The sequence below is a fragment of the Nyctereutes procyonoides genome, unplaced genomic scaffold (genome assembly GCF_905146905.1).
Source record: "Nyctereutes procyonoides isolate TBG_1078 unplaced genomic scaffold, NYPRO_anot_genome, whole genome shotgun sequence".
Classification (NCBI taxonomy): Eukaryota; Metazoa; Chordata; class Mammalia; order Carnivora; family Canidae; genus Nyctereutes; species Nyctereutes procyonoides.
This window is the reverse complement of record NW_026575140.1, coordinates 63,300,310-63,316,433: the sequence shown is the minus strand read 5'-3', so window position 1 is coordinate 63,316,433 and position 16,124 is coordinate 63,300,310. Positions and strand designations below refer to the sequence as shown.

The 16,124-nt window shown below is 40.0% G+C and overlaps 1 protein-coding gene across 5 annotated transcripts in view; it reads right to left on the bottom strand.

The window, feature by feature from the left end:
* Nucleotides 1-16,124, bottom strand: part of GRIA4 (glutamate ionotropic receptor AMPA type subunit 4) — a 366,663-nt gene that overhangs the window by 24,598 nt on the left and 325,941 nt on the right. For all 5 annotated transcript variants that reach the window (XM_055306749.1, XM_055306748.1, XM_055306750.1 and 2 more), the window contains exon 14: nucleotides 15,265-15,512. In XM_055306749.1, coding sequence (XP_055162724.1) covers nucleotides 15,265-15,512 — 248 coding nt within the window. The remainder of the gene's footprint in view (nucleotides 1-15,264; nucleotides 15,513-16,124) is intronic.

Sequence of the window (16,124 nt, the reverse complement as noted above, 5' to 3'; positions counted from 1 at the left end):
CGGCACCCAAACGATCTATTAAATACTGACAAGAGGGACATGAAGAATAAATGATGCTAGCTCTTCTTTTTGAATAATGGCAAACATTTTGTCCATTGTATAAACAAAATATCTAAGATGCTATTTCAGTGAGGTTATAGATGGTTAAAATAAAAGGATTACCAGCTCAGTTTCGGTAGCCGGGTAAGGAAAAAATACGAATTGATAAAATCAGATACAAGCTTGTTGTGACCATTAGGTGAAATCAGATGCAACTAAACTCTAAAAATCCCACATAATGGTCTTTTTAATCATTTTTGTTCTAACCTATTTAAATGTAGCAAATAAATGTCACTTTTATAAAATTCTTCTGTTACTAAATTTACTACTGAGAACACTATAGTTCGGTACAGTAGAGAAATAATTACATTTGTCATCCACATATTAAATGCTAACTCTATGTCTGATTTAACCTTATTAAAATTTATTTTACTGTGCTGTGTATTTAAATATATTCTTAATTCACTAAATATGTCTAGAGAATCTTTATCTATAAATACGTTGAATTTCCCAAGTTTTTAACAGAAAAAATAAAAGTATCAATTTTTGTTTTACCTGACACCAGGGTGTCAGGTTCCTTTGCAGTAGACCAATATTTGTATAGAACTTAAAGTGTCTTTTAATTGCTTGTTTGCCTACCCAACCTTTTGGGTTGGATTTTGGTCAGGTGCGCGAATAGCATAAATAGAAAAAGAAACTGAGTGATAAAAACAGGTCTTCTAGAAGAAGGGATTCTAAGCTAATGAGAACTCAAAAGAAAGCTGTGTGAACCTCCTAACTAGGAACACAGGTGGCTCATCTGTTCTCTGAAAATAACCAAAACTTAAGAATTCTAAGTCAGTGTGTCTTTAAAGCTTTTAAGTCAATGCTGTAGAAAGTGAAACAAAGCTTCTTATCTGTGAGGGCAGCAGGGCTCACAATGATATTTCAAAACCGAAATAAAGTCTCTCATTTGTTTCTATTAAACAATTTAAATGGGAAGAAAAACCCAAAAGTTTAAATTCTTAAAATAGTTTCACCAACATTTGCTTAGAGTGGTGTTAATACTAGAGCATGGCACTCCGCCTTTCAGTTACTTGCTCCTTGACAGAAGTACTTGGGTACTTCTTAAGCTACCAGCCTGGGCATTTCCATTCACTACTTTTAATATACCTAATAAATTGAATGCAATTAATAGATCAGTATTTTTCACTTTACAGAGCAACATGACACAGCAAAAAAACAAAAATGGTGTTTCATCTCAAGTTCAAATTACCTAACAGAATTAAGTCACTGCAGAATGACCACTAATTCCTTCTCTGAATGAGACTGCCATGAAATAGTTCATAAAATTCAATCAAACAACAAATCAGAACTAATGTCAGTGTGGACACCACATTCTAGTACATAAATGGTCCACTGAACAGTACTGTGATGCTTCTCCTTCTGTGTGTGGCTGCTCAGGCAATCCAGCCATCTGGCACCTTAAAATTCAGGAATGAATAATGTGCCTCCCGCATATCCTGTGTTTTTAACCAAGGGAGTCAGGGATGGGAACCTAAAAATTAGGTTCTATCTGACTTCTGATGACAAAATGCATGATCTGCTAAGAGTCTACTGCTTAGGTGTCTACTGCGTGACCACGGCAAATATTACATACAAAAGGAGTGTACGTTGCTGTTAAAATCAAGTTTCTATTTCCTGTGCGTCCACTCATGGGCCTTCCTAATGGCAGGACTGCTGTGGGTCCGGCTCCTACGACAACAGTCTCCGACAAAAACGTATCCATCTGAAGTTATTTTCTTTTGTGAAAAAACCCTGACACTACAACTGGAAAGTGATTCTAAACGTACTTGTAACAAAATGACTAGAACTGTGTTTCCGAAAGACACTGATTGGCAACAAATGGCCTGAATTCTCATTCTTTTTGCACATTTCCTCTCCTTCCTAAGATTCTCTTCTTGAGGATCAAGCTTCGCTAAAACGGACGGAGTCCCACAAGACCCAGTGTCCCTGGAGGGCAAGGATGACAGAAGGGTTGCTGCAGGGGGTCTGGAAGCTGTCCCTTCGTGACCCCACCCCATCCACCTTTCTTCTAATATCTCAAGTTCTGGATGCTTTTAGGTTCTCTCACTTGTTTCTTGCCTGGGATTTCTCTCCCCTGGAAGGAGCGATGTGACACAGGGCGAATACTGAGGACTTCCAGAGCCAACACAGAAGGTGAGAGGTGGCAATGGAAACCCCTTGGAAGTGATGCCTGAGAAGACGCTTGACACATGGAGAAATCCTGCTCAGGACAGTATTAGCTCCGCTTCCTCATTTTTCTATCTGGGTTTCATATGGCACCTTAAACATCTCATCAAGTCTGTACTGCTGTGCACCCAAAGTCTAGCCTGCACATACTCCAAATTATCATTTACATTCTATCAGTTGCTGCTTTTAATTAAAACAATTTTTAATAAAAAAATTTCTTAAGAATAATATATTTTCTATGGAAACACTCTAGATTTTAATTTTAATGTATTTGTAACCCCATTACCCATTATGGTTTGATTATCAGTCACCATCCATAGTCTATGTAGGGAGAAATTAACAGCTGATGGCAATTTCTTAAGGCTGGTGCAGGAGATTAATCGATCCTTAATGGAAGGCTGACACTGATATTTAATGATGATGGAAAACATAAATGCATTAGCATATAACTGATACGACTTTTGGGACGGTTTTATTTTTTCTTGCTATAACATTTGTAAGGGGATGTCCACGTAACTATCACTCACAGGTGGCAAGCTGGTTTCCTAAGGCGTGGGTTAAAAAATATAAATGTACAAAGAAAAAGGGATTGAAAAATAGGTGGGGGAGGGGTTTCCTTCAAATGGATGGAACCCATTCTTTTGAAAGAAAACTCCCCTCTTACCTTGGTCCTGGAGCTGGTTAGTTCTCCTCTGTCCTCCTCCTAGGGGAGAAATACCCAAAGTTAAACAATAATAGAACATGGTCTTGTATTAAAGTCAAGTTCAGTTCTGGCCAACCCTTTCCTCAGGTCTCACAAGACACTATCAACTGTCTGATATACTGGGGCGTTCATGGAAATGAGCTTAAAATTTATGGTAAGGATTAAGCCAAAGGGGAGTAACATTTGCTGTGTAAGGGGGACAAAACTCTCTCCTCTTATCTATTTTGTCAGAGCTCCAGTGAACTGAAGACAGACGTAGAGCTGAGGGGTTCATGCAAGCTCATGGCATGGGTCATTTTCATCATCTGTAGTGAATCATGGAAAGTGTATCATGGGCATTGTTAGCATTGTATCCCTGTTGGCTACATGCCAACACCATGTTTGGGGCAGTACAAAATTTGGTATTAACAAGAATTATTACGAAAATGAAAAAAAAAAAGCCCTTACGGGGTCATAAAAGGGGGGAGGGTTAGGAAAGTTGGGGAAATGAGATATTATCAGAAACTATGTTTTTCAAAACGGAATCATAGGTAGGCCAAAGATGGGATTTTCTTTCTTAGTATACCTCTAAGTAGAGCTTGTGGTGTCTCTGGAGAGAAACAAGGCAGCATGTGAAAGGAGCGTGGGTTTGGGAATGGGGCAATGATGCGCTCCTATTCCACCTGAGCCTCAGCAGCACCATCTGTCCAGGTGAAGACAGTAACACCACCAAGGATTTGTTGGGGGAAACATATTCATACACATGCGCTTGGTATGTAGGAGTTGTTAAATTTATTTCCTTTTCCTTTACATGGTGTCTGCTATGATCTTTTCTTATTAGACTTTGTCTTTTTTGAGACTACCATCTAGTTAATTGAGCTTAGAGTCTGTCCCTCATCACCCTTTGGCATAATTTCAGTGACTGGCTCCCATAAAAAAGATCAAATACCAGACAATTGATTGAATTCCATGAGACATGAAGGAAAGTGGAGACCGAGAATGAGCCTGAACCCATACAAGATCATGTGCTATTGTTATTTAACTTTGGGTAACTTATTAAAATTCTTTATCAAGGAAAATGAGATCAGGTGACAAGATGGATGTACTTTGGAAACTTGGGTTGTCACAATATATTCCAGAGATGTCAACATGAAGGATGGGGTAATTGTTACTCTAATGGCTGTTATGAAAATGTGCAAGGAAAGAACACTGTATGGAGGGTTGTATGTTATACGTCTGTCACTACCACCCTAGGAGCTCGGATCACCTCAAAATTACATGATGTACACACGGCGTAGTAAAGCTTCCAACTACACGTATATGTGTTTGTCCTCACGTTCTTCCTTGGGAACTCTAACTTCATTCATTATCTTTAAAGAATATTCACCAAATGACTATTTTGACAAACCAGCCCTTTATCCACTAAACTCTATAAATCCTGAAGAATATCTACAGAAATAGAGAATTTTCTTTTTTTCCCTGTCATGATGCAGTTGGAAATTGTGAAGCTGTATTATAAATGAAAAAAAATTGTTTTTTTATAAAACACCTAATTCATTCATCCATGGAAGTCACTTAAATGACAGAGTTTTGAAGGACGTATCTTTATATTCTGAAATGATGTGAAAGTCTACGAATAAGAAAGAACAACTGTGGGGACACTCCTGGATTGGATAGGATTCTAGTGGCTGTGCCGTCTTCATATTTCAGAGCATAAACTGATTGCTATATGTGATGAAGGCCAAAATGAAAAATAAATTAAGTAGCGACTGAAGTTGCTGGTGTTATTAGGATGCCCTTAAAAATCACCCTCTCAAGTATTTTATATTGAAACACCATGGGATACCATATTACATGGAGCAGTTTTTCTCCTATCTAGACAGGGAAGCATACATTTTGTTCTTAAAATAATCAAAGCAAGCCCTTCTACCTGCAGGTGCCTCACTCTTGCTATTTTATTCCCCCTTTTACAACCCAGCAAATTTTGTCAGATTTGTGCCTTCCCAGAAGTTTGACGTCAGTATGTGATTTTAAATATCTGTATATAGAGGCATACAAGACGTGTCTATCTCTAGCTCTGTGGTTCTTAGAAATGCTTTCCTTAAATATCTTTCTATTTCACAATGTGGACAGAATGTGATAAAAGCAGCTATTTATTGAAGAAGTGACTTATTTAATTTCAGAACCGGATCAGCTTGTCTTGAGGTTCTGGGAATGAATTTCTTCTTCCTGGTCTTATTAAGTGTTTGCAACTTCAAAGAGATGTAAGAGAATTCTTTGGTTGTTTTGCTAAAGATAGTCCACAACAAGAACACAGATTCTTAGACTCTCAAGTGGAGAGGGGACTCAGATGTCACTGTCTTAGCATACTCCCTAAGAGATTCAAGAAGCTCTTGTTTCTACTTGAGCAACTCTGATGCTGGGGATCTTAGCCAATTTCCTTCCATTTTTGGACCAGTTTTAATTGTTGTAAAATCTTTATGTTGACCCGAAGTCTATCCCTGTGTAATTTCTTCAACTTAGCCAGAGTTTATTAGTTTTTTAATATATAAACAGTTTCTTGAGCTCTATAGGAGCATTCTCAATATGCTTTAAAATTATGGATGTTGTTGAAACTGCACCATGGAAGAATCACAAAATCTATTTAGTAAGTTTTGAAAGTAAACTGTATTTATGTTAAAAAGTTCTCTTTTGTTCTTTCCCTGTCTGCAGTAAGAGCACTGCAGACAGTCAGAAGCTCTCAGTTCCAATAGTAGCTGTGGCACTGTGGGCAAGTCACATAACGTCTCCGATTTGTAGGCTCTTTTTTTTTTTTTTTTTTTTACTAGAATGACATCATAGGAGAGTGAAAAGGAGCAAGTAAAAATAGACATGTTGGAGTGGCTTGAAAGCTCTCATGTGGCACTGTTGCTACTACTGTGTCACTTAAGAAATATACTGCTCAGTAATTTTTAGAGTTCCATCATTAAACCAAACTTAAACATCATCTCATAAAAGTGAACAAATTAAAAAGAACATTAGATGACATATCAACCATTCTTTGCTTTATATGCTTTGCTATATCACTTAATAGAAAGCAAATTTTTTGTTGCTTTTCATTAGCCTTTGCTCTTTGCTTTTTACTCTGGGAGATAATCTGAGGTCAGCTCTTCTTGGATCCCGTTGTGTTTTGTTTACCTCCTCCTAGCCTCAAATATAAGCCAAAGGTTAGGATACTGACTTAGGGCTCTGGATATTTGGCTTCATTTTAACTTTTCTATTTCTCATGCCTTTTATTTTATTTTATTTTTTTTAAATTTTTATTTATTTATGATAGGCACACAGTGAGAGAGAGAGAGAGAAGCAGGCTCCATGCACCAGGAGCCCGACGTGGGATTCAATCCCGGGTCTCCAGGATCGCGCCCTGGGCCAAAGGCAGGCGCTAAACCGCTGTGCCACCCAGGGATCCCATCATGCCTTTTTTTAAAAATTTAGTTTGCATGCTAAGGCCACTTGTAACAGCTGTACTCACTGATCAATGCTTTTATGATTTTTTTGTGTGTGTGATTTTAGTTGCAGATACCTGAAAACATGGAAGAATCTCGGCTGGGTATCTGATGAGAGCTTCTCTTAGCTACTAAGGGGATCCTGGCCTGTTGCCATTTTAAAAAGGATGTTCAGAAACTGCAATCTGTCAGCATCAAATAGGAAGCAACCAGAATTCTATAAGAGTAGAGGCTTTGTGGGTGGGTCTTGACAGTGTTTATACCATGTTCTATGCAGTGGAGAGGGGTCCATACACCCTTTTTTTCTGAAAGTAGAGAGCTATTTCTGTCACATTTGTTTGACTCCATTTTAATTCTTATTTTGGTTAACTCCCAAAGATTGAATGCTTAGAGAAAATAGACTGAGTTAATTTATGTAAAGAATTATCTGTGTGTCAGTTTCCTTACTGAGTCTCCCCTTCCAAAACGTAAGCTAAGTAAAGTCTACTTTATTTCAACATGATGTGATAGGACCTTGCATGGTTAGGTGTATTTAAAATGATAGATTTCTCCCACATCTTGGAATTATAAACTTTGAAAAGCAGAATTGACGCTAGGATCGTTTTTATGTCTCTAATTTTCTCTAATTTTCCTTCACTGTTGAGTCATGTGAGTCATGTGATACTAAGAGAGTGTACTATGAGAGTGGTCTCATAAAGTTTTTGAAAGTGTTTATCATTTTGTGGATGAGCCCAGTTTTTTAGGTTCTCAGAGAGTACATAACCTGTCCACTTAAAGTAAACAACTTTCAATCCTGAAATGGACTTTTCTGATATTAAGGAGGATAAACAATATGTACAAAGTATTTCTAAATTCTATTAGTATGATTATTAGTTACAAAATATCCTTATAATTAATACGATGCAATTTCCAAGGCTTGGGGCCAGGGCCAGGTGGTTTGCAGAGTAACATGGTGATTTTCTATTCAGGTGTTGCCAGGATGTGTATGATATGGTGTTTGTGGCAAAGTTATCTCAAATGTATGTTATTTCATTCTGAAAACAAGAGTTATAGGACTGAATTTGGGGGTGAGTAGTAATGAACATTAAAGTAAATGAACTGTACTTCCCTATTCCTAGCTAAATTAAAACAATATCATTCTAAGCCAGGGTCTTTACTATTTCTCAGCTCATTCCAAATAACTGCCAAGCTATTTTATCTTCCCTTTCTTAAGTATGAATCATAAACCAGCTCCTATCTTGGCTGATATTATCTTTACAGACAAAAGGAAGATAATAATGCCTCAAGTTGTGGATGGGTGGTTTCCCATATGCTAGGCTAAAACATTTTCATTTTTATGGATGACCATAATTTACTTATGATGCACTAAGTAGATGTTTATCATTAGTATAAAACTGCAATAAAATAGTATTGTATAGAATTCTACATTTAGGAGAATATTACATATCCACAATAAACTGAGCTTTATTTTTAGTTTATTATAGGTATTTTGGAGTTCCATGGTAAATCTGATTACTCTGCTCCCTTCAAAGTCCTGTGTGCGCACGTGTACACATGTACATCTGAAATATTCTTTATGTGTTTAATTATTCCAAGTGTAAAGAGCCTCCCTTCTATCTCTTGTGCACTCCCTCCCCAATCTCAGGTAGAGGGACTCGGACAGTAAGGGGTAGGAATCTGTTATGGCATGGCCAGATTGCTCTTCTTCTTGTTCCTATCGTTCTATGGAGAGTAGTAGGAGTTGTGATCTCTCTGAGAACTTTAATGAGCCCATCCTCTACAGCAGCCTGGGCTGATCTTCCTTATATCCTTCCCTTTAGGAAGGTAAGTCTGGAGAACAGAGTCCTACCTACACAAGCAATGCACAAAAAGTAAAAACAATAACAACAACAAAAAAACCCTATCACTTGACCTTGCTGCTGTTCTGAGGATAAATTAACAGCAGTTCCTAGTTTGTAAGTGTCAAGGGTATTTGCTATCTACTAAACTCATGGTCCTATAGCCTGAGGTCTTCTAGGGAAGAACACTAATCAGACACAGTCTCTTTTATACCTGGGTGTAGGCAGCCACAGAATAGCCTTGTAGCTCTGGGCAGAAGCTGCATTATGCTCAGTAGAGACAAGTTTCACATATGCAGTTTCTCCTGTGTAGGGTGTTTGTCTTATGGCTGAGACTTTAACTGTAGGCAGCAAACCCAGATCTGGTGTTTATAGCTTGAGCTCTGGAGAAACCATGCGTGGGCTTGCACCCAGCTCTACAGAACAGGGGTTCCAAACACAGAGGGTCCTCATGCACTTGCTTTGCCATTCCTTTGTGTCCCCTTTTTAACCTGAATGCTAGCTACAATGGTTTCTAGAAACCATTCCATAGAATGAGATGATCTATAAAGATGAGTGACATAAGGTGGAACCGTCGGGCTACTAGACATACACCAAGAGGAAAACACTTACAGACATTACTAACATAAGGATAAGTTCATCCACAGCACATTTATTAATATTAGATTATGAATTGTGGTCTCAGACATGACGCTATGTCTCCTACATGTAGGTCAAGGCTGCCTGACTTGGTTGGCTTAGAGGTTCAGCACTCACATGAATTGTGTGTTCCCACTGAATCAATCTGAATTGTACAGGATATAGGTAGTCTCTCTGGAGATTCTCTTTCTTTATAGGATTTGCCTATAAGGCAATTATGTGGGGCTAAAGAATTCTGGCTTTTCCTAGAACTGTCAGAACTGACATCCAGTCTCAGGTCTCTTCACAGTTCAGGATGTGAAGGTTTGAACTGGTGAACCTCATATATAGCGTTTCTATCTCCTTATTTTTAATCCTTTTTGAAGTGCTAGGAACTAAAATGGCCACAAATTACCCCTTTTTGGAGGCAAGTCACTAAAATACAGTTTCTGAGTATCACAGTGAATAGGAACACACAGCTAAACACTGAGTTTAGAAAATTCCCAATGTGGCGTTACCTATGGCAGTCACAAAACCAAACCTGAAGAGAAAAATGTGACAACCAACTGGCAAATTCTCAGATGGAACCCAGTGGCCATCTGTTGAATGAACTGGCAAATATATGGAGGCAAATCATATTAGCATTTTTTTAATAGTGGGAAGAATGGCAAACATGTATAATGACTGATAAATCTTAAAGAAATGCAGAAAAATACCATATTTGTTTTCTTCTTCATGGGGAGTTGTGATTTCTTTCTTTCTTCTTTCTTTCTCTTTCTTTCTTTCTTTCTTTCTTTCTTTCTTTCTTTCTTTCTTTCTTTCTTTCTTCTTCTTTCTTTCTTTCTTTCTTTCTTTCTTTCTTTCTTTCTTTCTCTTTCTTTCTTTCTTTCTTTCTTTCTCTTTCTTTCTTTCGATTTTATTTATTTATTCGAGAAACAGAGAGAGAGGCAGAGACAAAGGCAGAGGGAGAAGCAGGCTCCATGCTGGAAGCCTGATACGGAACTCAATTCCAGCTCTCCAGGATCACGCCCTGGGCTGAAGGCGGCGCTAAACCACTAAGCCACCCGGGCTGCCCAGGGAGTTGTGATTTCAATCCTCTTTCAAGTGTATGGAGGACCTAATTGAAAAATGTAGAATTTTAAATGATAGTGGAAAGTTTTATGTTTGCTACTGGACTCAACATCTGGAAAGGAAAGAATAAGGTATATAGATTCTAAAGGGGATTTTTTTCCCTTTGGCATGCACGTAGTTTTAATAGCTTTACCATACACATCTCAGCTTGTGAATGAAAAATACTTGGTCCCAGCAATAAACATCAGCATCTCTGGCAGGAAACTGGGCTAAGTGATTAGGCATATCACAATGTAGAGGGGGGATTTGTGTGCATATGTTCGTGTATGATTGATTTGTGTGTGCATGTGTTCTGATCCCTAGTCCAACAGACTGTATTCCAAGTCGTAATGAGATCACAAAAACTAAGTTACCTGCAGCATATCTTAATATGATACCAAGAAAAATGAAAGATATTCATATGCAAAAACATCTCCTTCCATAATAGTTAAAAAAAAAAGACACTAATCTATTGCAACTCATTTCCAGAAAACAAGTGAAAAATGTATTCACTTCAGGCCAAATGCTGCTCAGGAATATTAGCACTCAGGTTTAACTTTCTGTACTTTAAGTTTTTCTAATGTCCACATCAAGTGCTAACATCTGACATCTTACTAACACCAAAAACAGATGTCAACTTCATTCTTATGCACCACATCCAGCAAACCCCGTTTCTAAATCTTGTAATTATACTTGAACTGATGAGTAAACATAAATCACCAATTTTACATGAGAAAATGGTTCCTTAAGGATAATATATATTTTAAACATGGATTTGAATACCAAGTTTAATAGATCTGCCCTAAAGAATCTTCCAAAGTAGAAGAAACTTAATTTGTCCTACAGAGGACTCCGCCCACCCTGATACAGATTTACACTTGAGCCACTGATTGTACTCAACACTGAAAGAAAAAGTCCAAAGAAAGATGAATCATTCTAACTCTCATTCTTCTTACTTCCTCCCCTATCACACTATTGCCCTGGGCTCTGAGTGGGCTGTTTTAAGCATGACCTGCCTTGGTTCCAGAAGTTTTCCTCCTGTTGCACGACTTCCTACAGCTGGACGTCAGCAAGTCCAACAGGACCTCATTTTTTTCTTGATCTCAATTCCTGATCAAGATGTTTTGGAACTGCTTTCATTTGAGACATCATTTTTTGAGGGGTGTCGGAGCATTTGTCTTATTTTAGACAATTTTGCCAACACTTCTAGAGAAGGCAAAATTTGAATAAAATTTATCATTGTCGAATAATAGAGGATAGGGGACTAGTGGTTGTGTGTGTGTGTGTGTGTGTGTGTGTGTGTTTAACTTGGCTTTAATCACTAGGGTCAAGTATACAAATTCTTACAGAGGCCAGAGGAAGTCTTTAGATATGATCTGCTGCTATGTTCCCTGGAGGTACTTATAGATACTATGTACCACGGATATCTTTAAAAGGGGTATTCTCATCTAACAGTTATTTAGTACCCAGTAAATTTGTATTAACTAAGTTATGATTCCCTCTAAGCATTTGTCAGTTTTATTTGTTGCATAGTAGAGAGTATAGCAACTCGTGTAACATGGATACTAGAGTAAAGATAGTATTTTGGTAGCAAAGTATACGCTTTCTCTACAATAAATACTCTAGCACATCTCTAGGGTATAGTAAAGTAAAGTATACTAAAGCTGTATAGTAAAGTTGATAGTACTGACAGTAAAGTCAAAATAAAGATATTGCCTCTTTCATCTAAGCTCTGCATTCCACTGCAGGGCTGTCTATAGCATATGTTTTAAAATCACCTTTAAAAATTTCCCAGCCAGAGGATGGATTTCACAATTGCTTTGGGTTGCCACAGAGATTGGAGAAGAAATGAGAAGGAAGGCCAGGATGTGGATAGTAGTATTAATGGCACTGTGTACGTTAAAAGAAGATTTGAGGGAAATATCAAAGTTTGGGGATAGTTCAGAGATAATACAAAAGAAGTGCTTTTACCCTTTCATCCCTCCATGAGAACTAAAAGTTTTCTTTAGAAGATGACTTTGGAAACTAAATAACTGCCAGTAAGATTTAAGTTCTTCCGCTGATCAATATGTACAGTTCATAGGCACATTTGCCTGTGATTGCTTTTCTTCATTATAATCAGATCTATAGATGCTACATTCAATAGCATCAACATTCTTAGCATCCTTCTATGACCTAAAACTTGACGAATCTATGTCAAAGTCCAATAAACCCCATAACTCTGAGCATAGTGACTGCCCTCCTGTAACCGAAAGCATTCTGTAAAGCTGGCAACCCCGAGTCTGAAATAGTCTCTCCGAACAATAAGGGGCTCCCCGTATTCTTCTCTACTATAAAGATGGGTGCTGGCCATCCTGGTCATAGTGTTTTCTACTCCGGGTACAGATACAGTCTCTGTAATAATCCAGACTGCATTTGTTTTAAAGTCTACATTAAAGACCCAAGTCCTGGCTTTCCATCCCAAGTGTGTATCATACTCTTCCTCTTCTCCGTGACATGGATTCTGAAGCACTGTGAGGTCTGGAAATGTGAGGCTCTGTAGGTCAATGGAAGCTTGCTAGCCATTGTTTGTTTGTTTGTTTGTTTGCATCTTGTGCTTCAGCTGACATAGCAGGAAAGACCACTGGTTTCCTGTTCTCAAAGTCTCATGCTGCCCAATGAGTCACAACAGCAGACTTTGTGAAAAAGACAACGAAACAGACTAGTCTCACTGTATCCAGAATTATTAACCTAAAGACTAAGTTAAAAAAAAAAAAAAGATAGATCCAATGGGAAAACAGTCAGTCTACTAAACAAATAAGGCAGAGAGGTTTCAAAGACACTCTTGATGCAGATGTGCTCTCTGGATCTTGCTGTGATAAAATGCAATTGTTTTGAATTTGCTTCTACAAACTAAATCATTTATACAGAAGGTGCCCATTAGTCTATCTCTATATGAGTTTGCCTCTGTTCAAACAGAAGGATCCTCATCGAATAAGAATGAGAATTTAAGTTTAATGAGCCCCCCATGTAGCTGGGCTGGAGGTGGGGGGTAAGGTGCATGCTGGTTAGCCTTCCGTGCTCTTCCAGTGTTCTCGAAGACGACGGGACAAAATGACTGGGGTTTTGGCATGCAGGGGCCAGCTTGCTCAGGAAATTGTGGCATATAGAAAACAAAGCGCATAAACAAACTCTCCATCCGGGAAGCTGAGTTTAACAATTGCCTCATTAACAAGATCCAGGGAAGACAGGAAAAGAGGGGGAAGCCAATAGCGGATTATTATACAGTTCTAGACAGATGAAGCCCTTCAGCTTCCCCCCAAACAATCCCCGTAGTGTGGATTTGACAAAGTGGCACATTTAAGAGGGAACTCTCTCTTGCCATCAATGAGAGGCAGGCGCGCCCGTATCTGAGGGCCAAATGCAGTCCCTGGAACTTGACTTTATCGGGAGACAAAGACAGAGGACAAGCAGCTACATCCACAGAGAATTAATTAAGAGCAAAAGCGACATCCAGTGAATGTAATCAATAGTCTGAACACTGATCTCCATACCAACCACCATTGCTTTCTCCCCTTCTCGTTCTTTTACTTTAGTGACATGAAAGTGCTTTTGCAACTCCTACTTCCATAGATGTTTCTCTGCTCCTTGGCTTTGAATTTCTCACACCGCATCCCACAGAATATACCCTTGAAGACCAAACACCCTGATGCCAGTTTACGTTGCTGCATGGCCGAAACATTCGGGGGTAGCATCTTATCACGGGTACTTTATTTGTTTGGCTTTCTCCCTGCTCATTCCTCCACTTCATATGGGAAGTGTGTTCAAAGAAACGTGACTTCGGAACTGCCCAAGGCCCACACCCATTTGTCTTCACTGGCTGATTTAGTTCTCTCTCCCCTTAAAATGGCCCCTTTAGAACACATCGTAAAACCCCTCAGTAACTATTACAGTGCTGCCTGCAAACACAAAATACTGGTTTAACACAACTCTTCCGGGGCTAGCATCTGTTTCTGGCTCTGTCGCCCCCCTCACCCTGCCCTCCCACCCAGCACACATCTCCAAAGCGCACTGCATGCAGTTGCCCTCCTCAAACCAGTGAAATCAATCCTATAATGTTGATCCTGCTTTCATCCCTGCTGGGCAATCAGACAGGTCTCATTACTTTCAGGTTTCAAAGGCTTACCAGAGACATCATTTGTCAAGACCAGGTTCATGGTTAAGTCCTTTACAAAGATTCTGATTTCTTCTTGAATCTGTGCTTTGAACGAATCCCTCCCACGCAGCACTGAGATCAGAGTGATTTGTCAGGTGTCCCTGCTGACTCCGGCTCTGGTCTAGCCCCAGCCATTCACCAGTAGCCTTTATTGCTTAAGGAAAATAGGACATTCTGCCTCCTGGGCACCAACATGTGAATTCCCTATGTCCAGGACTGAAAGGGGTGAGAAGGGCAGATTTTACCAATGTTTCCTAAAGAATGGAAGTCTCATCATTAGCACATGTGGATTATCTGCATAACCCGCATGTGTGATGCTTTGCTCATGAATCCCATGGCAGGGGTCTGTGTGTGAACAATTCTGGATTGTCCTCGGGTCTAATTTCACAGATCTTACTTACACCACACTCCCTTTGCAACGGGTGAGAGTGTGAGTGCAGTAAGCGCCGTAGAATCAGAGCCCGGCCTCCCGCGGGTGGTGATTCCGTCTATGGACAGATGCGGTCACAGCGTTAGCACCGATACCACCTCCGGTTAATCTAGAACATAACGATGCCATAATAAACGAAACACTGAAATGGGAAAGTGGTTTGTTAGGAAGAGGTTGATTTCTTTGTACTCAGAATGTAGCAGGCAGGCAGAATAAAAAAAAAAAAAAAGGTGAAATGTAGAATCATTAGGCGACAGGACAGCAGATCTGAGTGACCAAAACAAGTGGATGAGACGGGAAGCGTCGCTCCGCGTGTGTGAGGCTCACTGGCAGCAGCGAGTGTTCAACCAGTTTGGTTTTTATATGGCCTTGGAAGATACACAGGTCAGCTACGATCGATTATTCCAAAGTTCAAAAAAACAAAACAAAACAAAAAAACCTGACTGTTGATCAAAATATATGAAATGGATAAAAAGAAAAACAAACAAACGAACAAAATAATAATAATAAAAAAACCAACAAAAACCAACCGAACATACCATGTTCACACACAAAACAAAACCAGAGCGTGGGGCCATCAGGGAAGGTGGAATATTATAACAACACACGCGACATTGTTATACTATCCCACCCACCTTAATGAGGAGCCCTTGGGTGTAGCTACGCCATAGCCTTTGGAATCCAGGTTTCCTCCCACTTTCATGGTGTCGCAGGGCTTGCGCTGCTCGATGTACTCGTTCATCGTGGACTCCAGCAGGAAGGCGAACTTGCCCTTGGACTTGCGCACGCGCGCCACGCCCTCCGCCGTGGTCCGCGTGAACACCGACGGCTCCGCCGACCGCATGTACGTCCACATCTTCTCGTACACCGCGATTTTGGATCTCTGGAGCGCAGCCACGTGAAATCAAGCACAGGGAAGAAGGGACGACACGTTAATACTGGCCGGACCCCGACGGGGACGAAGCCTTTTAAGAACGCTCCCCCCAACCCCCGCCGGGAGGACGCGGAGGACGGACGGACGGACGGACGGACGGACGCCGAGGGCCCGGGCCAGGGCCGAGCGCGCCGCCCCCTGCTCCTGCAGAACCTCCCCACGCAGGGGCTCAAGGCACGCCGTACTATCATTAAGTGTAGGATGCCATGTAGAGTGGGGCATTTAGAGTCATGTTTGCTGTCACACTCACAGCAAACCCCAAAAGGGCCACCTCTGCGAAATTCCCATTTAGCCCTGCACTTGAATCCTGTAACAGAGGACTGCTGCCATATTGTTTTATTTTTTTTATTTATTTTTATCTCTTTTCATGCCTTTAAGTTTTAAGATGTGTAGGAAGAGCGGTCCCTATCCCTCACGTCACCCTATCACGTCACAGCTAGGCACGAAGGAGGAGGAGACGCAGTGGGCCCGCACCCCAATGTCGGCAACGCAAGAGGCAGACTCGAGGTCCACCAAACGGTGTGCACTTTTTCTAATAAAATCTCCAAAAAGAACACGTTA